Source organism: Podarcis cretensis (assembly GCF_951804945.1).
Source record: "Podarcis cretensis genome assembly, chromosome: 17".
Taxonomy (NCBI): domain Eukaryota; kingdom Metazoa; phylum Chordata; class Lepidosauria; order Squamata; family Lacertidae; genus Podarcis; species Podarcis cretensis.
In genome coordinates, this window is record NC_137187.1 from 25,533,953 (window position 1) to 25,561,550 (window position 27,598).

Below are 27,598 nucleotides of genomic sequence, written 5' to 3' on the forward strand. Positions count from 1 at the left end.
TCTGGTTTTTAAATAAAAGGACACATTCTACTTGTGTAAAAAAACTGATTCCAGGACCGTCCACAGGCTGGATTTAGAAGGTGATTGGGCCAGATCCGGTCCCTGGGCCTTAGTTTGCCTACCCATGGTGTCGAGCCTATGAGTTGATACATCTAATGGCCAGCATGGAAGGAAAAGAAATATGTGAGATGCTTAGGCCAGGCTTAGCCATGTCTACCTGAAAAGAAGTCAGATGGCTGACAACTTGGCATCCCACTTTGTTCATTATTAAATTGATATCCCACCCTCCTCTGATACATCCCTACCCTCTCTCCCAAAAGGAGCTCAGGCTGGCAAATGCAGACGACTCCATCACATGTGGGTTCACAACAGGATTGTTTTCCCTCACCCCCCTAAATGCCTCCGATTCTGGAACCAGAAACAAATTAACTTAGACTGCAGACCTATACACACTGCAGGGGTAAATTCCATTGAACTTTCTGGTAGCAAGGGAGGTGTGTGTTGTGCGAAGAAATGATTCCAGCAAGCACAGCTTTCCCTACACCACAACAATAAGCTGCTTAAATGCTCTCTTATGCCCAACTCTTGCAGATACAGGAGTTGTCTTGCTCCATAGTCATGTATTTTAATTTTTTTAGCAACCCTAAAAAAGAGGCAAATCAGCAAAATGGGGTCCTTGTACTTCTGGAGGAGTGGCTTGCTGAGAATGTTGTGCTTCTTTAGGGGAAGGGGCGAATCTATTTTTGACTGCCATTTGTTAGCAAGTCAAGCATTTTCTTCTAAAAATATGCCCAGCTCTGACTTCCTGGCGGGTGCATTCTAAGAATGCAGCAATGTCTTTAATGTAGGAAAGCACAAGCCCGGTCATCTATGCTAACAATGCTGTTTTGGACACATGTTGTGGAGAGGGATATCCAGTTTTCTCGATTTCCCTGCCCACCAGCATATGATGTCCTTGCACTTAATTCCTCTCCACACTTTTTGTTGGTTTGTTTCTAAGCAAGCAGGCAATTAGATTTCACATTAAACTGAGCAAGCATTGATGGGGTTTTGCATGCTACAGTGCATCGTATTGTTCTGTGCATGTGAAATATGAAACAGATGGCCAAGGGAGCCCAGGAAAAAAGTGTGTATGTGGGGAGGGGGGGGAGAGGGAACTTGCTGTGCCCTTTTTAATAAGACCTTAATGTTAAGCGAAGTGGCAGCTAAGTGCTTTCTCAAACACAACTTTTATGATTACTGTTTTCTTTATAAAAAGACAAAATGTGTGTGTGTGTGTGTGTGCTGTGTTTGCATAGTTTTCACTGCAAACTAATGCCATTCAGTTACTGAATTATCACGGCATGTTTCCCATGCAGTTGTTTGCTCGGAGCAGAACAGTGCAATGAGACAGAGGATCCCCTAAATGCATCAGGATCTCAACCTATACATTTGTTCACTTACTGCAATAGTCACATCAGGTACCCTGCCCACTTCTGTCCCTAAGTACCCCTGTCTTGTATCCATCAGAAGTTTGCCCATGAGCAAATGTAGTTGGGGGGGGGGAAGGATGCTCACCACCCTGGTCTCTAGGCAACCTTCGGCCCTCCAGATGTTTTGGCCTACAACTCCCATGATCCCTAGCTAACAGGACCAGTGGTCAGGGATGATGGGAATTGTAGTCCAAAACATCTGGAGGGCCAAAGGTTGCCTATGCCTGCTCTAAACCATCTTGATTGGCTTCTCAGTTACTATGCATGGGCCTCAATTTGCCAAGTACTGCAGACCCCCCCCCTCCCGTTTTTCAAAAGCCAAGCCATGGACCCCCTACTTTTGAAATGTTGATTTTATGTGAATGGTGCCACAGAACCCCCTGGGTGGGTTATGCAGACCCAGGGGTGGAGGAAAGGGGTGCAGTGGGGGGCAGGTTGCCCTGGGTGTCACCACTTAGGAGGTGACAAAATGGCGGGCGGCACTCACCGTGCGGCCTGCAGTGCGCCCGAGCCACACGTCTCTACTGGGAGTGACATGGTGGCTTGGGCGCGCGTAGGCTCCATGCCGCCTAAAAGGCCCACCTGCGGCCTCCCCCCCCCCCAGCTGTAGGGCAGCTGAGTGAGAGGAGACAGGCAGACTCCTCAGAGGCCCCACGGAGTGTCCTGCCCCAGCTCGCCCCACCCCACGGGTAGCTGGCCACGCCCCTGGGCACAGGACACACGCGCCACCCCAGGCGCCCAATCGGCTTGCTCCACCGCTGTGCAGACCGCCCCCACGGCATACGTGGACCACCAGTTGGGAACCACCGCCTTAGAAGATGTTAGAAACTTAGGCTGCCCACTGATAGACACTTCATTGGAGTAAGCTCCACTGGTCATAGTATCCTTTACTTCTGAGTAAATCAGGGTTGCTATACGTCCAGAATTATGTCCAGAATTTTTATTCTGCACATCCGCCCAGGGATGTTTGTACTTAGGACATAGGATGTTGCCTTGTATGGAGTCAGACCATCACCTTGTCGAGTCATGTCTATGTCAGTAGCCTTTACCTTTTTCAGACCCAAGACTCACCTTTAGGTCAGCCCAAACATGCATTTGGGGTCTCGTTTCTTAATTTAAAAAATGGATTTGTATGATGGTAGTACAGATTAGGTCATCTAGCAGCTGGGTCCCTGCTTTACCTGAAATTGCTTGAGATTGAACCTGTGACTCTTTTGCAACAGAGTATGTGCTTTGCCACTGAGCTACATCCTGTCACTTTGATTTAGCCTTGCTGCCTTGGGGTATCTTTTCTAAGCTCAGCTGCTTTGCATGTCCTGTTATTTAGGAAAATCATTCAAAATGTTGTCTCCTTTTTTTATTATTAAAGGGAGAAAGATGCATGTGAAATCCTCTCGAACTCATTTTGCTTGTGATACTGAATAGCATTCAAATGAGAATGATCTTCCCAAATTTTTTGTTTTTTATTTTTTTTTTTTTTTGCAAGCTTGCCCAATCCAGCTGTATATTTTATATGCTAATCTAAATTCTATTTTTGTTCCCCTTGGGGGTTTTAAGTGATTATAATTGTTGCTCTTCAAAAGCCAAACAGATGATGATTGCTGCTTCAGGAATATACCAAAAAGAAACTGGCTTTCATTAAACCTGCTCATCCCTCTTTGTAATTATCCCTATTTTATCTCACTAAGAAGCAGGAGGGAAATGGCAAGTATAGTTCAATGAAGGCACTTTGGTTATTTAAACACTGCTTTTATTGAGCTAACAGGGGGTGTTAAAGGGGAATTTCCAGGAGGAGGAACTGTAGCCTATAGCCCAGTTACCTTTCCACTGGAGACTAGAGAACCCTGAGTCAGCTTAGAATGTAGGCCAGCCAAGAATACTGCAGGACAGATGCCCCTTTTCAGCATCTCTGGAAAGAAAGAAAGGGAAGGAGGGGAGAAGAGAGAATTTGTTAAGTCCAACCTCATAGATATGGCTATGATAGCAGACTGACAGATGTTTTGCAACACATCTCCCTGCCTGCCTGCTCTGCTGGAAGTTGCCTTATAGTAAGCAGCGCATCATTATGGGAGTCAGAGGAGAGAAAAGAGATGCAAGGGTTGGCAGACAAGATACTTTGAGTATTTCTGGACAACCCATCCTGATTTGCTTGCAGGGAGATGAGATAGCGTTGGCTATTTCCAAGCCTCCGTTCTGATTTGTTTGTATCAAAGGAAACATGATCTAACTCGCCAGTTTCTTTCCCTATCTGATTTTTGGGGGATTAGCAGTGTGTGTGTGTATGTGTGCAAGGCCTCCCAATCAGCTATAATTGTACAACCTGAATTTCCAAGTGTGTGGCTGAATCTCACCCGAAAATAGTCACAGTGCCCTGCAAGTGAAGAATAGTTTGGAGCACAACAGGCTTCCTCCATTTTGTCAAATCTTGCTTGGGAGACTGAACAACATGCAGATTTATTTTTTTAAGGAATTAAGTACAGCTAGTGTTTGATTTCTCAAAAAAGAGAGGACCATCTCGAAACATGACCCTCTGATCTGCTCCTTGTTCCTCTCCAAGTGGGGACTCATTGCAGTTTCTCAGTCGTGAGAGAAATATACTTTGGGTCTGTTCAGGGACACTGTCATTTCTTCTCCCTTTGCAACTTAGAGGGCCTGTTTATTGAGCATTCATCCTGATTGCCTTCTGCAAAACTTCGCCTGAGGCGAGGCAATGTCCACTCTTTTTTTTTTTTTGTCAAGCTTTCCTAACTGCAAAAACCACTTTCCTAAACTTCGCCTGAGGCGAGGCAATGTCCACTCTTTTTTTTTTTTTGTCAAGCTTTCCTAACTGCAAAAACCACTTTCCTAATTGCAAAAATGTAATTGGTTAAAAAAAAGTGGGTTTGTTACAACTTTAAACCACTTTAAATAAACCTACGGTGCATTTCTAGGTATGCAATTGGATCCTTTGGGGGGGGGGAGAGTTAAAGTCTGGTGGTGAACTAGGATTTGGCAGTGGCACTGAAAACAGTTGTTGGGGCTGTGTCCTATTCAGGGGTGGAGGAAGGAGTGTGTGGTAGGGGCGGCTCACACCGGGTGTCCACACAGAGGGGGGTGACAAAATGGTGGACGGCACTCACCACAGGGCCTGCAGCAGGCCCGAGCCACGCATCTCTCCTGGAAGTGACATGGTGGCTTGGGTGCCCGCAGGCTCCACATTGCCCCAAGCGGTCTGCCCGCCACCTCCCCCTCAGCTGTAGGGCGGCTGAGTGGGAGGAGGCAGGCAGACTGCTCAGAGGCCCCACGGAGCATCTCGCCCCAGCTGGCCCGGCCCCCGTGGGTGGCTGGCCCGCCCCTGGGCACAGGGCTTGCATGCCGCCCCAGGCGCCCAGTTGGCTTGCTCCACCACTGGCTGGTGGACCCCATACTGAGGGCTTCCACAGGGGCAGCAGTGGGAAGCTGTGAGCTGCCGTTTAAAATTTCCCACAATGCCCTGGAAGTACCCAACAAAGCATAACAAAGGATGCTATGGGGGATTTCAAAGGATGGCTTGTAAACTTGGCCTTTTGGCACAGGGAACGCAGGATAGGTGGCAGAAGCAATGGGCACTTCTGGGGCACTAGCAGCTACCTGACGGTCCTTGACCTTGGTGTAGCTCATATCTGCAGAGATTAAAAGCCACGTGAGGTAGGAATTACTACATCATCTTAATTTAATAGAACTAACGTAGAGAAATGGGACACAGGTGGTGCTGTGGGTTAAACCACAGAGCCTAGGGCTTGCCAATCAGAAGTTTGGCAGTTCGAATCCCCACAATGGGGTGAGCTCCCGTTGTTCGGTCCCAGCTCCTGCCAACCTAGCAGTTCGAAAGCACGTCAAAGTGCAAGTAGATAAATAGGTACTGCTCTGGCGGGAAGGTAAACGGCATTTCTGTGCGCTGCTCTGGTTCGCCAGAAGCAGCTTAGTCCTGCTGGCCACATGACCCAGAAGCTGTACGCCGGCTCCCTCAGCCAATAAAGCGAGATGAGCGCCGCAACCCCAGAATTGTTCGCAACTGGACTTAACGGTCAGGGGTACGTGGTTACCTTTACCTTTTAAGAAAGATCCAGATATCTCCTGGAATGTAATGCCTTTCCAAATATTTGCGGCACTTCTTTTTAAAAAATCTAATCAAAATAACTTCCGCCTGCACTTTATATACAACATGCAAGCCTCGCATGAGTCTTTATGCTGCCATCCCACTTCTCAGATGCCTACTGTACTCTACGCGAGTTACACCACTGGGCTGTGCCATTTATCTTACACCTTTCTGCTTCGGGCTTGCTAATGCATAAGCCCAAGATTGCCTGTCAAGGAGATCTGTAAAAGCAGGGCTGTCAGCGGATTTCCTCCACCACCCTGTCTCTCCCCACACACCCCTTTACCAGGAGACAAGCTGTATTAGTTGTGTGACAAGACCGCTCTTCTATTTTGGAAAGGAAGGATTTATTCCAGGGCTGTGCTCTCGTGCATGGCAGCAGCCACATCATGACCGGCGTGCTGAGTTTGGCAGAGAATGGGGAAAGCATGCATTTTGCAAGACAACACAGTAGGTTGGCAATTCAGAATACAGGAGCCTGGAGGAGCTCCTTCCCTCACTCAGTGTTCCAAATCACATTGGTCCTCAAGAGCATCTCAAGCTCACTAAATAACTACCGGCCCTTTCCACAACATGCACACCCAGCAATGAGGGACACACGTCTGTAAGGGACCATATAACACTGGTCCTGAAAGACCTTCATTGGCTCCCAGTACATTTCCGAGCACAATTCAAAGTGTTGGCACTGACCTTTAAAGCCCTAAATGGCCTCGACCCGATATACCTGAAGGAGCATCTCCACCCCCATCATTCAGCCCAGACACTGAGGTCCCCCGCTGAGGGCCTTCTGGCAGCTCCCTCACTGCGAGAAGTGAGGTTACAGGCAACCAGGCAGAGGGCCTTCTTGGTGGTGGTGGCTGCGCTGTGGAATGCCTTCCCATCAGATGGCAAGGAAATAAACAACCAGCTGACTTTTAGAAGACATCTAAAGGCATACCTGTTTAGGGAAGTTTTTAGTGTTTGATGTTTTATTGTGTTTTTAATATTCTATTGGGAGCCGCCCAGAGTGGCTGGGGGAAAACAGCCAGGTGGGCGGGGTATAAATAATAATAATAATAATAATTAAAGGTAAAGGTAAAGGTACCCCTGCCCGTACGGACCAGTCTTGACAGACTCTAGGGTTGTGCACTCATCTCATTCTAGAGGCCAGGAGCCAGCGCTGTCCGCAGACACTTCTGGGTCACGTGGCCAACGTGACGAAGCTGCTCTGGCGAACTGGCACCAGAGCAGCACACGGAAACGCCGTTTACCTTCCCACTATAAAGCGGTACCTATTTATCTACTTGCACTTAAGGGTGCTTACGAACTGCTAGATGGGCAGGAGCTGGGACCGAACGACGGGAGCTCACTCCGCCGCGGGGATTCAAACCGCCAACCGTGCGATCGGCAAATCCTAGGCGCTGAGGTTTTACCCACAGCGCCACCCGCGTCCCTATTATTATTATTATTATTATTATTATTATTATTAGTCTGCCTCTCACAGGAAAACCCTCTCAGCATTCAAAGACCCTCAAGCAAAAATAAAGCAAAACATAGTTGCTTGTATCCTAACTAGGCTCCCCTGATCAGAAGGGCTGTGTGAGGAACCCATTACTCTGCATGACTACTATTAAGTATATTTTAACCACCACCGGTTATCTTTTGGATTTTGTGTGAGGGAAATCTTAGATACTTGGAGACTCAGGCCAAAGTTGAACCAATAAGAAATATTTATTTTACAGAACAAAGTGGATAAAACAAAGGCTGTATCAGGTGGTAATGTTATTTCAGGAAACAGTGAACTTATTAACAATTGTATTAAATCTAATGCAGGCTTCCTCAATCTCAGCACTCCAGATGTTTTTGGCCTACAACTCCCATGATCCCTAGCTAGCAGGACCAGTGGTCAGGGATGATGGGAACTGTAGTCTCAAAACATTTGGAGGGCCGAGGTTGAGGAAGCCTGATCGAATGGATGTTATAGGCTTCCAAACAAGGAAGTAAATGCATAGTTTTTTTCAATCTTCAGTCGCTTAAGTTCAGTTATTACACTTCAGGTAGTTGTTAAAGCTTTCCAGACTAGGAAGAGAAGGAGGGAGGTGTTCATGGTGAGTTTCAGCACCTCTTTTTCTAGAAAAATAGCACTGAGTGGAACATCTTCACCTGGCGCCGAAAAATATATAATGAAGGCGCCAGGCGAACTTTCCTGAGGAGAACATTCCACAAACAGGGTGCCAATACAGAGAAGGCCCCGTTCTTGTGTTGCCACCCTCCAGACCTCTCGAGGAGGAGTCATACGGAGAAGGGCCTCAGATGATGAATGCAGAGTTAGTGCTTGTTGAAAAATTGTGTTCAGAAACAGAATTAATCTGGAGCTGCCCAATCTGATCTTGAGATGATTCTTCAAATGAGCTAAGGGGACACAATAAATAGTCTTGAATAAAAATGTTTTTGGACAAAGGCATCACATTCACTTTCAACAGATTATTGACTACCCACACTCAGTTTGTGGAGGTGGGTGTGAACGTCGTGTAACAGAGACTAGTTTACAACTGCAAAAGGGAAATATTTTTTTTCTGTAGGATCCCTAGAATTTGAGTAACCAAAACCCAGAAATCAATATGGACAAGGCACAAAGCAAACAAACATGCAAGGTGACTGCAGAAAGCCATTTTTTTTAAAAAAAACATAATCAGTGGAAGTTTTGTTGCACTCTCTGGATATGAACCTGAACTGATTTGCTGCAAAATCCAAAAGGTAAACTAAATGCATTTATTTAGCATTGCGTGAGTGCACTAATTTCAGGCGCAGGCGTAAGGGAGTTTAATTATAACCATAGTTCCTTGGGAGTAGGATGCATTCAACTTAGTGAGACTTCTCGGTAAACATGCATAGGAATATAGCTAAGTAAAACTGTTTCACTGAAGTGAGTTTAAGCAGACTTTACAGCCTTGACGCCAGAAAGCATCTTATGGAAAAGCTATCATTACTGCAAGGATGAAACAACCCAACTGCCATATTTTAAAAACTACCGGCACATCCTTGAAAATGCTGTGAGAGAGACATCCTTGCCAAACATAAAGAAGCCTGCTCCCAAGTAAATATTCAAATTTACTCAAAATACACCGGGAAGAAAGCTGAAGGGTTTTGTTTGTTTGTTTGTTTTTTGCTAATGAAAAAGTATGAGGGTTGTTTATTTCACTTTCTTTCTTTTTTATTTTTTATTTTTTTATTTATTGAGTTTATATGAGTTTATTTTCAACATACACACCCACACTTGTAAAACTGCATAATCAACTGTAAAACTGCATAATCAAAAGAAAAACAAACAGACAAAAAACAACAGACAAAACAACAAGAAACAAATGAAAAACAAAGGAATACAAATAATGCATAGTAACGTACGAAAACATATATAGAACAGATAATGAACAATATCTATCTATATATATGTATATATATATATCTATATATATATATGTATATATATATATATATAGATATATATATGTTTCCTGCTTGGCAGGGGGTTGGACTCGATGGCCCTTGTGGTCTCTTCCAACTCTATGATTCTATATATATACACACACATACCATATTTCAGTTCTTCTTTTCTTCCAGTTGACTTCCTTCATCCTCTGCACGGTTCTCTTTTCATTTTTGGTAAACTGCCTCCTTCTTAATTCGTTATTACCCCTTTTTTTTACAATTGTTAACTGAAGTACCATAAATTATCTTGCAGAAGTTAATTGATATTTCGCTTTCTTTCGCCCTCCTACCAAAAGGAAAGCCCCTCTGATGAATTTTCTTCAGATCTTTGCCTGGCACCATTCCCTCTATCCACAAGGCTAGGTCCAGAGGACAATAAAGGAGGCAAAATGGCGGCCAGCTTGCCAGCTCAGCAGTTGTTGTTAAATACCACTCGCAAAAGGGGCTGCAAAATAAACCATGGAGGGAAAGTGGATAGGAAGCTGCGTGTGACATGGCTCTTGGTGAGCTCCTGCCTTGAGAAACTGTCAGAGAATTTCTCCTACTCCCTGGAGAAATTTAGTCCTCCCCTGAACAATTTCTCCACCCAAGAAGGGGTGTCCACAGCTCTGGTTCTATAGAGCTGGGGATTTCTTTGTATTTTCCTAAACACTTCTTAAATTTATATATGTTGTTAACAATTATCATACATTTTTGTTGTTGTTGTTTAGTTGTTTAGTCGTGTCTGACTCTTCGTGACCCCATGGACCAGAGCACGCCAGGCACTTCTGTCTTCCACTGCCTCCCACAGTTTGGTCAAACTCATGTTGGTAGTTTCGATAACATTGTCCAACCATCTTGTCCTCTGTCATCCCCTTCTCCTTGTGCCCTCCATCTTTCCCAACATCAGGGTCTTTTCCAGGGAGTCTTCTCTTCTCATGAGGTGGCCAAAGTATTGGAGCCTCAGCTTCAGGATCTGTCCTTCCAGGGAGCACTCAGGGCTGATTTCCTTAAGAATGGATAGGTTTGATCTTCTTGCAGTCCATGGGACTCTCAAGAGTCTCCTCCAGCACCATAATTCAAAAGCATCAATTCTTCAGTGATCAGCCTTCTTTATGGTCCAGCTCTCACTTCCATACATCACTGCTGGGAAAACCATAGCTTTAACTATATGGACCTTTGTCGGCAAGGTGATGTCTCTGCTTTTTAAGATGCTTAATTAATTAACACTGTGATTCTGTGCTTCTGTGGAATTTATATAGCACTTAATGACAAAACAGGCTTACTCTTCTACTCCACTATATTTCCAAAGAGCAGCTTATATATGATTTCCAGGGAGTCGTTCCTCCAGGACCATCCTTTCCTTGCTTCAGGATGGGAACTGAGCAGTGGGTTATCAAACCATGGTCCAGCTTATCTTCTGCTCATTCATCTGCATGATTCCCCTTGTTGCCTAGTTTACAGGCCTACTTATAGGCCCGTAGCCAGATAATATGTGCAAAGCACTTTGGACACTTCAAACGAACTCTATAAATGCCAAGTATTCCTCATCTTTTGTATATTTACAAAAATGATATTTGCTTCCAAAAGGTCATACAGTTGTTCCACAAATACCACCACTGCTCTAATCTGACTGAGCCTACGGTTCTCAGATACACTAACAGATAATAAAAACAGTATGAATGTCATATGTTGTCACCATAAGTGATGATCGGATGCAGTCATGTATATATGTAATTGGGAGGAAAGGTTATTTGGACTTTTGGCTGGATAAGCAGGCAAACCATCCCATTGTGCTCTCTCAGATCAGGCTGTAAAACCATAACTTTTGTCCCTAACATTATTTTGAGTGTACTTTAAATATGTCCCAGTCCACAGTATAAATCTGTCTCTTATGCATGTGATCTTATTACCTTAAGATATAATTACACAGTGCTCCAAATATAAGGAACGTGGCAGCTTTTTAAATTTTTTTTAAAGGTAGTAACTATCAATAGGCAATAGCCATTATTTTACAGCTCTGTATCATTAGCAGAACAATTACTGCAGAGGAGAGATGTTTTAGCACAATGCACACTCATTTCTCCTTTAGATAATTGCATGAAAACATAAAACTCATGCTCGTGATAATAAAGTGCTTGTGTGGCTGGTTTTAACTTTTCATATCATAGGTGAATGCTAATCCTTCCAATAGTTATCATTCCTCCTCGCTCCTCCCTAATCCTTCTTGGAGGAGCTTTGCCCAATTGGTACATATAATTCAGAGTCATAGAGTTTACTTGCTAGAATGCTCAGAATGTTTCAGTATGAGTATGTTTAGGGAAGCTTTTAATGTTTGATGCATTACTGTATTTTAATATTTTGTTGGAAGCCGCCCAGAGTGGCTGGGGAAGCCCAGCCAGATGGGCGGAGCATAAATAGTAAATTATTATTATTGAGTTCTCATACTGATCTGCAGTGTTAATGAACAGCAACAAGCAATGGTAACCATATAATTGACAATGGTTGTGCAGCACATATATATATATATATATATATATATATATATATATATATATATATTTACTATCATCATTATTATTACAAATCTGTTGTAGCTTGGGTTTACTGTCACATCTTAGGGTAATTACTGTATTTTTCGCTCTATAAGATGCACCAGACTACAAGACGCACCTAGTTTTTGGAGGAGGAAGGCAAGACAAAAATATTCTGAATCCCAGAAGCCAGAACAGCAAGAGGGATCACTACGCAGTGAAAGCAGCAATCCTTCTTGCTGTTCTGGCTTCTGGGATAGCTGTGCAGCCTGCATTCACTCCATAAGACGCACACACATTTCCCCTTACTTTTTAGGAGGGAAAAAGTGAGTCTTATAGAGCAAAAAATACGGTATTTGTTGTTTTCTGAAACCGTTTTATATTGAGTTAAACCATGGGTTTATCTAGCTCAGTATTGTCTACATCCGGACTCACAGTAGCTCTCCAAGGTACCAGGCTGAAATCTTTTCCACTCCTACCCGACGCAGGCATAGGCAAACTTGGCCCTCCCATCATTCCTGACGACTGTTAGCTAGGGCTGGTGGGAGTTGTAGTCCCAAAATATCTGGAGGGCCAAGTTTGCCTATGCCTGTGCTAAAGATTGAACCTGGAAACTTTTGCATGCTGAGCAGGCAACTACCTTGCTACAGCAAAAACTGAGCTACAGCTGCTCTGGACGCCACAGCCAATTGTAACAAATGAGCATTCCACCCTTGGTATACAAGTCAGCGCCAAAGAGCATGCATCAAACAGCATAAAAAGCAAGCAAATTAGACTTACATATCATGCTGTTTGAAGTTACTGTCGCTCTGTAAATAAATATTGGTATCTACTCATTTGTGGACTGGCGATTATCTTTTCCTTTATTTCCTCTGCAAATAGTTCTGGGAGCTTATTGATGCTGTGGAAAGTGAGATAGATACCTCAGCTACAGCCACCTGTTCCCTGTCTTGGGTGCACATTATTTGACGCAGGCTAATGGCAAACATGGGAAGCGGGTGGCGCTGTGGGTGAAACCACAGAGCCTAGGACTTGCCGATCAGAAGGTCGGCGGTTCAAATCGCCACAACGGGGTGAGCTCCTGTTGCACGGTCCCTGCTCCTGCCAACCTAGCAGTTCAAAAGCATGTCAAAGTGCAACTAGATAAATAGGTACCGCTCCGGAGGGAAGGTAAACGGCGTTTCCGTGCGCTGCTCTGGTTCGCCAGAAGCGGCTTAGTCATGCTGGCCATATGACCCGGAAGCTGTACACCGGCTCCCTCGGCCAATAAAGCAAGATGAGCGCCGCAATCCCAGAGTCAGTCACGACTGGACCTAATGGTCAGGGTTCCCCTTTACCCCCTTTACTAATGGCAAACATGGAGCATGTCCCGTCCCCGTCCCCCCCGCTGATGGAATATTAGGAAAACAAAATGGTAACTGCGAATGTTCTTATTGATTCTGATCCACACTGACAGAAGTCACCTATTGTTTGTTATGCCCTTACAGTGAGTAGTGCTATCCAAAGTGGGCCCAAAAGTGCAGGACTATGCTGTTCTGTGCAAATGATATCATACAAATTACATGGCTGCTTGCTTAGACATCTGGGTCAATGGCTCTCCAGCATTTGCTATGAAACCCACTGTTGGGATTTCATCTTCTGGTATCAACTCTGCCTGCGCCCAGTAAACCACAGGCACCAAAGCAGGAGCCAAATGCTTTGTGACGCATGGTGCATGCTTTCTTTCAGCTCATCAGTATATCCCAGCATCTGCAGAAGTATGCCTAGCTGAAACCACAAAGAGGACCTTTTCACTGGCCGTACGCAGCCTCTGGAGGCTAGTCTGGCCTCCATTTAAATGGATTTCCACTGGATGGGAACATCCTTCTGGCACAGTAGTACCTCGGATTAAGTACTTAATTCATTCCAGAGGTCCGTTCTTAACCTGAAACTGTTCTTAACCTGAAGCACCACTTAAAGTTCTTAACCCAAGGTACTATTTCTGGGTTAGCGGAGTCTGTAACCTGAAGCATATGTAACCCGAGGTACCACTGAATAGGAGGACTTTGGAGCCACAAATGGTTTTAAAGCAGCTGAACTGAATGGTTTTACTGGCTGAAGATACCTGGTTGTTTGAAAATCTGCTTTATACTTTGTGTAGGCGTGTTCTGCTGTTGGGTATTTTTTAGGCGTTCTGTTTTATTGCATGCTTTGACTTATTGCTATTTGCTGCCTTGTGTATTTTTAGAGAAGGGGTGGCTAACCTTTGACTCTCCAAACATTCCTGTTCTCATCATCCCTGACTTCTGACCATGCTTGTAGGGCCAATGGTAGTAGGAAGCCAGTATACACACACACCCTAGCCAGATGTTTTATATACATAAATATATAACTATACCAGTGTTTCCCAAACTTGGGTCTGCAGCTGTTTTTGAACTACAACTCCCATCATCCCTACCTGGCAAGTCCAGTGATCAGGGATGATGGGAACTGTAGTCCAAAAACAGCTGGAGACCCAAGTTTGGGAAACACAGGTCTAGAGTGACCAGATTAGTGAACAAGTCATAAAAGGCTGGTTGTGTCCATTTAGAAATTTAAGTGAAGACATTAAGAGATAAAATAAATCCTATGAAATCCCCAGCTATGCTGGCTGCCTAACCATAAAATATTTTCTGTTCTAAATTTTGAAAAGTGTATCTCAGCAATCTTAACAATAAGCCTGTAAGGCCTTCTTACTATTCTCCCTCCATTACAAGGTGCATTGTCTGAGAAAAAGGAACTTGCTGGTGGCTGTCCCGTATATTAGGGAAGGGGCTGAGATTTGCAGTGGCAACTTTCACCCGTTAGACCACTCTCTCCAACCTTTCCATCTTCAGCTAAATAAACAAAGTCTCATTTCAACAGGAGCCCGTTTCCCTGCTAAAGCATAGAAGAGCCGAGTCCTTGACACCATTAGCCTTTCCAACAGGATTTGTTGCTTACACAAACATATGGCTCATTTTTCTTACACCAATTCAGTAATTATTCCAAAGCTCATTAGTCAGGCTCCCCCCCCCCACCTTCCGAACAGGAGTTGGCAAATTTATGATCCCTGGGAGATGAAGTGTCTGTGTGTCTGTGCGGTACGGGAAGCGAAGCCATCTTCAACACAACACAACATCTAAACTTATTGGGGCCTTTTATTTAGATAAACTGCTTTAGCACACGTGCACACCCAACATGCAGTCCCCATTTGTCTTTCAAAGGAACGATTCTGTGTGTGGACTCACAGTGCGGTTGTGAAGATGAATTTTGTTGCGGCGAGGGACTCCTGTCTCCAGCAGAACACGAGATCCCGCTATTCCATGCCTAATCCAGGGGCCATTTGAGGACATGGAATATTGGCTTCTTGACTCACTCTCTCTCTCTCTTCCCCGAATCAAGGCTCGGGGGAGAAGCTTCTCTCCTTGCAAGTGGAAAGGCATTGCACAATATACGTGCCCTTTAAGTGCACTGCCAGCAACGTGCTCTCTAATCCCACCTACCCACCCCACATCTCAACTTCTTAATTTCATAGAATTGTAGAATCGGGGGTCATCTAGCCCAACCCGCTGGAATACAGCGCAGCAGGTGCGTGTAAGCATATATTTGGGGGTGGGGAGGGCTTTATGTCTTTATTTGCCAGAGCAGAACGCAGCTGGGTCTGTGCTTGCTGCTTGCTCCCTTACAGCACCGGGATGGCCTTTGGAGGCGAAAGTTTGGCGCATTGCAAGCTCGCCTCCCTTCATCCTTCTCTCCCCCCCCCCATCCCTGCTCAGCCAGCCGCCCCATTCAAGTGATTATCTGTCGAAGACCTCTAGAGCCATCTCCATCTCTGCAGCGCGCTGATAAGACAGCTGTTTCTCTCGCCGCCGTGTCTCTCCGGGCCCCGGTCTGTCTTTCGGTACAAACTGTGGCTTTGTTACCCTGGCCTGCTGCTGTCACTTTCTCTGTTGTGCGGGGCGTTTGATCCGAGCACAAAAGGGGGAGGGTGGCTGGGTGGCTGGGTCGAGGTGCGGGGGGTTGCAGAGTGACAGAGACTAAGGGAGGGAGAGGGAGAAGGGGAGAGAAAAGAGATGGGAATGATCGCCTGGCTGATAGGCATGGCTTTGCGGCATGTATCCGCGCCCAAGTTGCAGAGAAGCGGGAGGGGGTAGGGGGAGAGGGAGCCCCTGCCCACAAGCAGCAAGCCAGAAACTCCCCCGTCTCCCTCCCCCACACCCTTAAAAAAAAATAACCTAGCAAATGGGCGAGGGATAACAACGAGAAAGCAAGCAGATGGCTTCCTCTAGTCTGAATCCAAATAACGATCATTTATCTTCCCTTTCAAGAAGTTAAGAGATTGCTCGTGCCCTTGCCCGGAAAGAATAATTTTATAAAAGCAACCCCTTCTTCGCAACTGCCTTTGTACATACCAAGCATTCAAGGGGAGTGGGGGGGGGCAGAAAGCTCATTTGTATTCAGGCTGCATCATCATCATCATCATTTTAATTGTTTTTTTTTAAAGAAGAAGAAGAAGAAGAAGAAGAAGAAGAAGAAGAAGAAGAAGAAGAAGAAGAAGAAGAAGTGTTGCTTAGTCAGGCTCGCAACTCCTAAACTTGCTGCCAACATGTGCAGCGCGAGTCTAGGCGTGAGATATATATACTGTATATATGTTTCACACACACACACGTGTATGATTTGGAAGAAATCTTCATTGGGTTCAGTTGGACTCAGTTCTCGGCAAGAGGCTTAAGGCTTTCGTGTCAGCGGGACTTCCTTCCAAGTAGCAACATCCTGTCAGTGTCTACTCGGAAGTCAGCACTGGTTTATCCCCAAGGAAGTGCGGAGCCCAAGAGGCGCTCCGAAAGACACTCCGAAACAGGCGTCCACTGAAAGGAACTGAAACGGAGCGTTGGAACAAGTGAGTCAGTTGAAGCTTGAGGCCCGTTCGGTGGCTATTTTGCAACAAGGAAAGAAGCAAGACTTTCTCTCTCCAGTTAAGAGAGAGAGAGAGAAGTTGCAAGAGGCAGTGTGTTGAATTAAGCAACGCCTAGACCATTTCGTGCGCTGGAGCCCTCCCGTTTATTATATACTTCTTTTGCGTTTAGGGAGCACGCCCAGTAAACATGACCTTATGAGAGCCCTTTCAAAAGGAAGCTCTTTTAAAGACCGATCTCTCAACTCGCACAATTTCACACATGGGCAGCACTATCGCCTTGAGATAACATGCTTTCCAAACGGAATAGACAGTTACATCTCAGATATATTTTTTTCTGCTGAAGTCCCCTTCCCGTCCCCGCTCCCTGTTTGAGCGTGGACAAGCGAGCCTCTCTTTCTAAGCGACGCTCTTTACGGCTCTTGTGAAACAATGGTTTTATAAAAAGAGAGTTTGTGTGTGTTTAAACTTGGCTCTTAGATGCTGTGTGACTTCCTCGTTCGCCGACCGTGGGAGATGGCTGAGAAAGCAAGGCGAAAGAAGTGAGTTGCTTTGGCTAAGGCGCGTTGGGCGCCTCTGTCCATGGTCCTGAAACTCCCCAACTTTAGTTTTAGAGTGGAAACTGGAGATTAAGAGATTGCCTAGATTTGGGGATGGTTCCTTTGCTTTCCCCACCCCGTCCAGCCCCCCCAAAAGTGTTCTTTTGCCACATGAAATGTACCTTCCCGGGCAGGCGCGTTAAAAGCAACTTGTTTATTTGTTGTTGTTTTCTTGAAATTGCTAAGATCCTAAATTATTGAGTGGTTTGCGTGTGACTGGGTGGTAGCAGGACCTACTCAACTCTAAAAAGTATGTTGCCCACGTCCGAAAAGTGATGGTGCTGTTATTTTTGAAGAGCACAGTTGTGTGTGTTACTTTTTCTTTCGTCGCTGTGTTCTTACGTAGAAAAAGCAGCTGTGTAACCAGAAAGAGAGTCTCTTTATTTCTTTGTGTTATGTGTCAAGCGTTGATGTCGGAAATGTGGTTTCTTCTGCAAAGTTTTTAAAAAAACAAAAACAAAAAAAAAAGATGAGGACCATCTTTTGCCTAAACAGGAATGGGATAGGAGATGGACACGGCGGTAAGCCTTCAGGTCAGTCTGATGGTTGAGAACTTCTGCTTAATTTCACTTGCTACCTTGCTAAGTGTTTGTAAACTTACGGGTGCATTTTTTAAAAAAGAAAAGAAATGAGTTCAAACTAGCGGTTAACATGGCATTTGCACTGTGTACAAGGTTGGCATGTGCCATCTTCTTCTAGAATCTCCTGGTAGTCCTTGGGGAAAGTTGATGAAACCCCATTTCTTAAGTTAAAACAGAGAGAGAGAGAAAAGATACACACCTTGGAGGGATTTCTCTAGAGCAGCTGCTTTTGAAAACTTAGCAAGAGTATTGTTTTTAATCGATTCCATTGAAGACAGAATGCCACTTTGCTGCACGTTTTAATCAGCTCTGGCATTTCACAAGGTTACTTTCCTTCCTTTCTTCTCCAAGGCTGCCAACTCTCCCCTTAAAACATCTCCCCCCCGAAGTTAGTCACTTAGGCAACTCCAAAGAGAGTTTTGTCTTACTTCTTTTAGCCTATCAATAGTCCAGGTTGCCGCTGCTCTCCATTCTTCCTCCTCCTCCACCCCAACTCGTCCTTCAAACGCCGATTTGACATATAATAGCTGGCTTCATCAAGAGATGCTCCTGAATGAGGGGCGTGTCTATAACACATGGCTAGAGTGTTAAAGGGAACAAAAAAAAAAAAAACAGCCTTGTTCTAATGATGGCATCACTAGTGAAACAAAGGTGGTCATAATTAGGCAGAGCCCACATCTAAAATTTCAAAAGCAACAAACAAAAAGTCCTGGTGTTTTACGGGACACCAACGTTGTAAATGTAACCCCACGTTCATCGTCGAGGTGGGTATCCTTTTAAAACCTAACTAAGGCATCAGTCATAAAGACAGCACTGTTCTGTTCCTCCCTCCCCCACCTCTTCTGTTTTAGGGTTTCAGGATCCATCCCATCCCACATTCCCCAAAGAGGCAGACAGCGTTTAAGGAGTTAGCGTTATCCCAATGCTTCACAGTACCAACTTCAGCCCAAGGGGAAAGGTTCGTTTGAGGATGAAGCGCCCATTTTAGTTCACCTGAAGGCGGCTAGGCGGTGTAGAAATGAATACACACACACACACACACACACACCCTACATTTGACGTCGATTGAATCCTGATATTGTAGGGACCAAACAGTCGGATAACCGACGGCTCTGGCACCCGTCCCTTTCATCCCTTGTAAACACTTAAGGACACACTCCCGGGGGTCCCAAATTAACATTAATCTCACGGTCCCTACCTACTTTCTGGCACTCCTCTCCACATGCAAAATGTTCGGTTGTACTTCGGTGGGGGGGGGAGAGGGATGGGCATATAATACCGCCTCCCCCGGGGCATAGAGTGCTTAGATGTTACACGTAGCGGTTCGCCCCTTCCTCCTTCCCTCTCCCACCAAATATAGTCTAGAAGGCATTTCCGATTGGAGAGAGAGCAAGAGAGAGATTGAAGTACAAGAGAAGGACACGGAAGGGCAAAGGCACGGAAAGCTGCTGCGGTGTACCCACCGGGGGAGGCAGAAGGAAAAAACCATTCTCAAACAGAATTAAGTCAGAACAATCGGCAAGGAGGGCGAGCGGAGGTGGGGGGGGTCTTTGCTTTCCCCCACCCCCGCCGCCGCCGCCACCACCACCAGCACCCCTCCCTCCGCCCTAGCAGCTTAGGAGAGCATCTTGGAGGGATGGCGAGCAACTTTCCTGGAGAGGAGGGAAGTTGAGGGCGGGAGGTGGGAGGCAGGACCCTGAAAAACGCTTCTTAGGCAGCCTGGGAGGGGGGGCAGATTCATCTTAACAGGCTTCTTCCTCCTCAAAGGGAAGACCGGTAGAGGCCCTGTGAAATTAAAACGCATGGCAGATGCAAAAGACTGCAGCTGGGATGGAGCTGCTTTTACCTCCCCCCCCCCCTCTTTTAAAGAAAGAATTTTGTGTTCTCCCGGTGAACACAAGTCCTTACAAGTCTTCAAGGTGCGCTTCCTTGCTTCCTCTTCAGTTGGCTGACCTACATAGTGGCAGACCGTGTGTACTGGAGGGGGTGGGGAACATATAATTGTGTATCTCTGTGTTTGTGTGTGTAAGAGAGGGGTGTCTACTCTTTGGTAAAGAGAACTCGTGACAAACCCCCCCCCCCAGAAGAGGGTTAGATCAGACCTCCTTCCTCCGTCTAAAGAATCGTGGCAGCAGCATCCGACCTAAACCCAGCCGATCGAGCAGTGATCCAACCTGCTGTTGCAAAAAAAATGTGGCAAGCATTGCCAACGTCTTGCATTTCGTCTGGCGTGTGGAAGTTCCTCTCCAAAAGAGAGAGAAAGACAGACAGAAAGGGAGGGCGGGTGCTGGACAAGAGAAGGACAAGGGGAGGAGAGGCAACTTCGCTCAATCCTGCGCTGCTCGCTTCCTGCTCTCTCTCTCTCTCTCTCTCTCTCTCTCTCTCTCTCTCTCTCTCTCTGCCTTGCCTTGCCTGCCCTGCTCGGCGCAACGCACCCTTGAAACGGGACTCCATTGAGCCCTCCGGAGTGACACGGCCCTGCGGCCAATCCGGAGCAGCCTCTCCGCCGGGGCGGTGCCTGCCGGAGCCTGCCGGACCAATCGGGGGCTCCGCAAGGCCTGCGAGCAAGCTCAGCTGTCCCTGGCTCCGGCGTATACTTCCGCGCGTGGCACTCGGGATAGGTGGGAGAGCCTGGCGCGGCTGCAGAGACACATAGGCGCGCACCCTCGTGCGGAAGCAGAGGAGCGCCGGGTGATACGGTTCCTATAAATCTGTGCTCCACTTCGCCTCCCATTTAAGGCGTCCTCCCCCCTCGTGCCTGTTCTCACTTAAAGAGATGCAGCAGCCCACTTCGATTGGGAGCTGCTAGAGCGAAGGAGGCAGAGAGAGGGAGGCAGCCTTTTAGGAAACCCTCCTTTCATCCCTTCTTTCCTTTGTTCCTACCTTTTATTTCTCCTCCCCTCCCCCCTTTTTCTGTTTAGTTGTGTTGTAACAGGGGAACCTTCGCTCTTGCCACGCTCCTTATTTTTTTAAGTTCTTCCCCCTTTATTTATTTTTTCATCCCCCCCTTCCCAAATTTCTTTCCGCGCTGTGGGAGCGGAGAAAGATAAAAGCTTTTAAAAATAATAATAACAACAACAACAACTATATATATATATATTTCAATCTTCTTTTACGTTTCTCCGCCCCCCTCCCTCCATTTTTTATTTTCTTCTGTTTACAACTGTCCGCAATTTAGGTTTTGGGTGTTGTCGTGAGACCTTCCCCCTTTTGCTTCTTACTCATCTTTATTGGGACACCGCTACCTTTTTCCCTTTTTTTCTTTTCTCTTTTTCTTTTTCAAAACTGAAGCGAGAAAGGTAAGTTGCGCTTTTTTGTTACTATATTATTATTATTATTATTATTATTATTATTATTATTATTAGTCTTGCTGTTTCGTGTCTCTGCTAGCCCTTAGGGTGGCTACCTCGCCCACAGAGGGAGGAGGACCAAAAGTCGTAGACAATTAAGTTTACCGCACACACACTTCTGTGCTCGGTTTTCAGCGCTTGGTGCCCCCTGCTAATAGGGTTAGAGACCCGCTGCACCGTTGTAGAAATATCTGCATGAGATAGAGCAGTTGGTAGAGGATGATATACGTTATATATGTATAATACTTGCGTTTAGGCAGCTAGGTGCTCACAGGGAGCAAAACGCTGGAGAAAAATACAGCAGCTTAGCTGGAGGTGTAAAGTTCACAGTCTTTTTTAAAAAAACAAAAACAAAAAAAACCCACCTCTGATCGTGAAACGCGTCTCTCGCGTTGGACCAGCGGAAAGAACCCAACACACAGGGCATGAGGATGAATGAGTGGAATGAGCATCGCTTTGAGGAGCTTAAACCCGGCGTTTGCAGATCAGACGGGATAAGCTCGCCGCTGTAATTGCATTAACCAAATAGCATTGGGTGGCTTGGAAAGAAAGAGAAGGTGGAAACGGCGGCGGCGGCGGGGAGGTGGGAGGGTAGGAGAGACAGAGGCGCGCACACACAGCAGACAAGAGACGAGATGGGAGAAGCAGTAGCTTGATATTGGCGAAAATTTGCAGATCCTGGTGTGTGTTAGCTGTCAGAGCTGCTGGCTGGAGATGTGCCAGGATATATGTGTGTGTGTGTGTGTGTGTGTGTGTGTGTGTGTGTGTGTGTATTAAAATGGGGAGGTGGCAGCAGGGTGGGAGAACCAGACTTTTAAACAACCTTCCAATGACGATTATAGCGCTCTGCAGGGAGAGTTCCGCTTTTATATCCGGGAGACACGATTTTCTTTGTTCTGAGGAAGCTGAGAAGGGTGGTGAGTTGGGGGGGGGGGGAGAGAAAGATGCTTCAGCTCTTGATGCAGCCGAAAGACGTCCTCGCTGGCAGCCCGGCTCGCGTACCTTGCTTGGGCGGAGGGCGAAGCGTTTCCTCGCGTCGCTGTCCTTGGTCCTGAAACTGCGGCTGCGAGGGCGGTCGGCTCGAGAGCCCAGGAACCAGAAATCGGTCCCCTGAAGGCGAGAAAGCGTAGAGTCAGCCGGGCGACGAGACAGTCCTCCCACAGTCCCCTCCTATTGTGAAACTGATACCATGCTGGAGAGGAGGCGAGGCGTTCGTAGTCCCCAGCCCGCTCTCGTTTCGCCTGGTGTCAGCATTTGGGGGAGAAAGCGTCTGCTCCTATGGTTTAATGAAGGACACACACACCACTCCCTCCGCGTCCTTGAATATTGCATGGAAGAAGTTGGTGGCAAAAGGTGGGGGGACATGGGGCGATGAGATTGTGGCAGTCTCTCTTTCTCTCTGTGTGTGTGTGTCGTTTTTTGGTTATGTGTGAGTGACCACAGGCTCGCCCCGGGGCCTTGGATTTCGGCTAGGAGCGGCTCCGGCTTGCCGTTGTAGCTTAATTTATGCCCAGCACGTTGCTATGTGTGTATGTATGTATGCATCCACCTATTTCGCTTCCGGGAAGCATTTAACAGTAGAGCTCTATCACTCTGAGCAAATCGGTAGCCTGGGTGCCCTGTTTCCCCTTTGGTTTGTTCCAACTGGGCAGCAAAGGAAATTGGGATCGAAGCGCCGAGATTTAATTAACAGTTGAAGGGTGGTGGGGTTGGGGGGGTTGTGTTTTTTAACCAGCTGCCTTCAGGGTGGGTGGGTTTTTGTGGTGTTGTGGGGTTTTTTTGGGGGGCGACTAGGTAGAACTACAGAGAGAAACACAGGTAGAGTCAGTGTGTTATATTTTTGAAGCACACCCCTTGCATGCCTTGGAGCCTGCTTATCAGATATTGCTCAGAATATCAGACGACGTTTTATTCGCCCTGCACAGCCTCGGCATGCGCTCAGGCGCGCGCAAGGCTACAGTGTTCAAAGCTCTGGCCGCGGCGATGGGGGAGACATTAGTGGGACTCATCTGGAGCAAGTGGCTGAGGGGTTTGGCAACGTCAGATTTCCCAAGGGGGTCTCTTCGCCCTTCTTACTTTAAACGAGGCTCAGTGTAATAAGGAACCTTCTTCTGGAGGGGTTTGGAACGTGCTTCGTGTTGGTAGTGCCCCCCCCAAAAAAAACCCGCTTGGTCTTTCGTCTCCCTGCGCCAGCTCGGCTAGCTTTTAAATCTCTCCTTCTCAGGCCACGCTGCAAAGTGACATTGCCAGGCACTCAACGCTGGGAAGTTGAGCTGCTCTCTTTGTGGAAGGTAAGCTGAGAGAGAGAGAGAGAGAGAGAGAGAGAGAGACGTATAGAATCCAAGCTCAGCGTGACCGTTGGCACTTACAACCGAGCGTACTTAATATTTGAAGTACTGGGGCTACGTAGGGGTACAACCACCCCACTACAGATGGTTGGGAGACGGGTGGTCACCATCAGTAGTTGCAGTAAAAACGTGGAAAGCTTATATATGCTACGGAAGAAGGCCAGGTGAAAGTACTATAGGGCAAATGTTTTGCACGCTCGAAAGTTCCCCGTTCAAGCCCTTCATCAGGAGGTCGGGCGTGTCTGAAACTCTGGAAAGCCACTACCTGTCAATGTGGGCAACACTGGCCAAGATGGGACCCATGGCAGACTGCCTGGGCGAGGCAGCTTCCTAAGGAGCTACTTGTTTCTTTGGTGGGTGGGAGCATATGGCCTCTGGGTAGATCCCTTCCCTCCCCAAGAAGCCACGCGGACCTTATCTGCCCTCCTCTCTCCACCACGCAACAGAAGCAGCTCTGCTTTGGGGAGTAAGATGGCCAAGGTGACTCCGAAGCAGCTCTTCCTAGTAAAACCGGGCTGTAGGCCTGCGCTGAGCTCGTCTCGGGGGCTTCAAGGGCGCGCCGCTTTAAGGGAGCCTCCATCCCGGCTCTGCGCCGGCTAAACCTCCCCTGCGCAAGGCTGCAGGTGAAGGAGATCAGCCTCCTGGCAGAGGAAGGAAGGACTCCGCTAGGGGGGCAGGTGCGAGCAATGCCACCTAATTGTCTGGTGAAGGTCAAGCTATGTATGGCGGAAGCCGGTAGCAAATAATGCTGTTGTAGTCGGTGGGATTTAGAGCTGCCTCGAGGGCAGGACTCGGTCGTTCCGCGTTTAGGAGAGCTGCTGCCGATTTATTGAATCGCTACAAAGCTGCCCTTCTGAATTTGTCTCCCGTGATTTCCTGCGCCGACGGCGCGCTCTAGGTGCGGTCCAGCTGGCGCGGACCGCGCGCGATCCTGAAGCCACTTAATCCGGCCCTTCTTGAATTTCAACCGAGCTTTAGGCCCGTTGACCACAAAAGGAGTCAGCCCAAGCTGCTGCCTTCGCCTAGGCGAGACTGCTATCATTTTCCGTGGTGGGCCCAGGCCCCACTGAACTCGGTGGGGCTTGCTTCCCGGTGAAGTGGGCTGCTGCACGCGGTCCTAGGAGAGAGAGGGAGGGGGGCGTCGAGGCTGCAGTTCGGCTCCTGCTTTCTGGATCTGAGGGGCGCTGCTGTTCCGTATTCGGAGGGTTGGACAAGGACGGAGGTCTCCACAATGCCCCTCCAATGCCCTTGAAGACAGTCAAACGCCTTTTCCAACTCCTTAGAAGTCGCTGGTGAGAAAGACTGCGCACAGGGCCATGACCACACCTATCTAGAAAGCACTTAAGGCAGCTGAAAGCTAAACATGTTTTTAAGGCAGGATGCCTGCAACCCGCCCCCCTCTTTTGTTCAGACCGGCGAATCTTGGCATGACGGCTTAAGTGCTTTATGGACGAGAGCCACCAACGATTTCCCTTCACGTAGCTCCATAGTCTCCCATTAATCTTTCACGAGATGTTCTGCAGAGTTAAGAGGCTTGGTGGATTGCAGCCAAAAAGGCGCTCGTTCGACACAGTTTACTCCGGAGTCATTGACTTGAGCTGTAGGAGGACGGCTTCCAAAATCAGGTCTAGCTGCTTACTGGCTTCCCGTGCTTAAGCTGAAGGAAGTCTCGTCGAGTATAGGGGCGCATTACTCCCAAGGAAGTGTGCACACTAAATTGTACCAAGCGTTCGGTTATACAGCCGCGCAGCCCGATTCTGTGCACTTGGAAGTCGGTGCTAATGAGTTTAGTGGGACTTGTGCCCACCACGCCTGCATGCCTAGGATTGGGCCGCATTAGTCCCAACGGGGTTGGCTTCCTTATAATTGCGCATATTATTCCATGGCTGTAACCCTCCGCACCTCCAACTGCGAGTAAGCGCCATGTAACTCGGAAATATTTTCCTCCAAGTATGTATGGCTGTGAGCTTAGCATAGGAGCCAACTCCTAGGGGCCGAGGTCCCCCCAATAAAGTATTTCAGGGGGCCGGTCCCTAATAGTAGTAGTAGTACTACTACAGTAGTAGTAATTATTATTATTAATACCCCGCCTGTCTGGCTGGGTTTCCCCAGCCACTCTGGGTGGCTTTCAGCAAAATATAAACACATAATAAAACGTCAAACATTAAAACCTTCCCCATACAGGGCGGCCTTCAAAGGTCTTCTAAAAGTCGTAATGGACATTGCCATTCAAATGGTGTCCTTGTCATGTGATTGATTCTGTGGGGCGGAGCTTGCCTGGTCCCCCCAATATTTCATTCAAGTTGGCACCCCCGGAGCTTCGGATGGCCTTCTAACAGCCCGATCCTATTCCACCTTCTCCCAGAAGTAAAGCCATTGATTTTATTTATTACACTGTTGCCATGTGCAATTAATTCCTATGGAAAACAAAGGAAATTGTTTCCGAGCAAGCCCACGACCATATTCACCATCTGACACCATTAATTTCAGCAGGATTTATTTTCTAGCAAGCGTACATAGAATTGGTCAGTTTCCCCCCAACCTGGCGCATCTCCCCACCTAACTTTGGGACTTACAACTCTCATCATCCCTGAACATTGATCATCCTAGCTGGAGCTGATGGGAGTTGGTGTCTTAGCATCTGGAGGGCAGCAAGTTGTAGGGGGGAGAAACTGGGGCCTTGGGGGCATCAGGTTGGAAGCTGGCTGCGTCCCACCCATTTGACGAGCCTGTGATATCAATGGTCGTCTGGGGCATCAGCAGAAATAAACTCGGCGCCAAGGCTTCCAGAAATTACAGAGCATCACATCAGGCTCTCGAAATGGAGCTGCTGTTGCACTAGGTCCAGAGCTAAGGGTCTCCTAATTCCTACACTAAGGGGGGGGGACTCCAACCCGCCCCCCATAACTTGTTTTTCAAGCTTAAATATGGAGCTTAACTTGGGGTTGGATTGAGCCCGCCTTCCCCACAGTGGCGCAGGCGCACTTCGAGAGCACCCCCTGTTGTCACTCAAAAACTGCTCCAGGGCGCCGTTCATTTATTTTATTTTTCCCGCCGGCGCCCGACTGGAGTTCTGTGCTAGGACGTTGCTCGCTTGCACCGAGAGTATTCTTGCACTAAAAACGCCGGAGGCCAGATTTTATTTTATTCCTGCAAGGGTGCACGACCGGCTGTGATGACCGCTAGCAGACACTGCAAAGTTAGTATATTGCATTAAGTCTTGGATTGCTTTTTAAGAGGCAGGGGGTTGTCGTACATCGACATACATACTATTTATCTGTACTGAAAGCGAAACAGGATTTTAGGCCGATCCTGTGCGCACTTGCAAAGACGCCTCGCTTCTTTCAGTAGGCCTTCCAAAGCAGTATGCGTTGGGGACACGGTTTTAGTTTGCAATCCTCGACGTCTACCGGAGAGTAAGGGTGATGTGATTCTGCATAGCCATGCATGTAGGTTTATGTCGTACTTAATTTGGAAAATGTGGCTGGCATTGCAGTGGCGTCGGACCGTTTGCAGACGCGAAATCTAAACCAAGTCCGCAAGGTTCCGTGCAGTGCGTAACTCCATCCGGATCTGGTCAGATGCAGGTGTTAATGGACAGCGTTTCTTCGAAACGAAAAGCCCCACCGACCTCGCGTTAACTTGCACAGTTATAATGGGACCGCATGTGCAGTTTCTGGAGAGCAGGCCGTACCGAGCTCGGCGGGGCCTCCCGGAGACAGCTTGCAATGGCTGTCTGGCTAGGAGAACTTAAACAGGGAGGTCATAAAGTCGTTGCAAAGGAAACCTTGCTTGGGCAATGCTTTTTCTTCTTCCTTTCTCATAGTAGCCGTAGTCGGGTTTGCAAAACGGGGGCGATTTTCAACGTTGGTGCGAAAGTAACAGGTCTCCGGTTGCAGGGAGTCGTTTGCGCCCTTCCTGGGGTTGCACGTGGAGGAAAGGCGGGGCGGAGGAGCCCAGCCCAGGGGCTAAAGTGGCCGCGCGCGCGGTTCCGCTGGCGCGCCGGGCGCCTCTGATTAGCGCCCTCCCTTCCCTCCTTAGCAGCGCGCGCGCGCGCGCAGGTGTGAGGTGAGGCGGCCGCAGCTGCAAGCAGTTGGCTGCGGTAGGGTAAAGGCAGGTGCGCGCGCGCCGCCCCGCGTCCTCCGCAGGGTTCCTTCGGAAGGGCGCCAGAACGTCGGAAGAAGACCGTCGCCTTTTTTGACCTTGGTCAGGTTAGCTGTTTATCCTCTAGAAGT

The 27,598-nt window shown here is 47.5% G+C and overlaps 1 protein-coding gene across 10 annotated transcripts in view; it reads left to right on the forward strand.

The window, feature by feature from the left end:
• Window positions 1-27,598, forward strand: part of ELAVL2 (ELAV like RNA binding protein 2) — a 161,017-nt gene that overhangs the window by 4,576 nt on the left and 128,843 nt on the right. For 2 of the 10 annotated variants that reach the window (XM_079959636.1, XM_079959629.1), the window contains exon 1: window positions 27,335-27,574. The exons of 1 other annotated variant lie outside the window; for it this stretch is intronic. Coding sequence is in view for 1 of the 9 variants with exons in the window: in XM_079959627.1 (XP_079815753.1) it covers window positions 26,539-26,562 (24 nt within the window). In the remaining 8 variants the exon portion in view is untranslated. Of the gene's footprint in view, window positions 1-20,863; window positions 20,965-26,388; window positions 26,563-27,334; window positions 27,575-27,598 lie in introns of those variants that run through there. 7 more of the 10 variants (XM_079959628.1, XM_079959635.1, XM_079959626.1 and 4 more) reach the window with 7 other exon arrangements.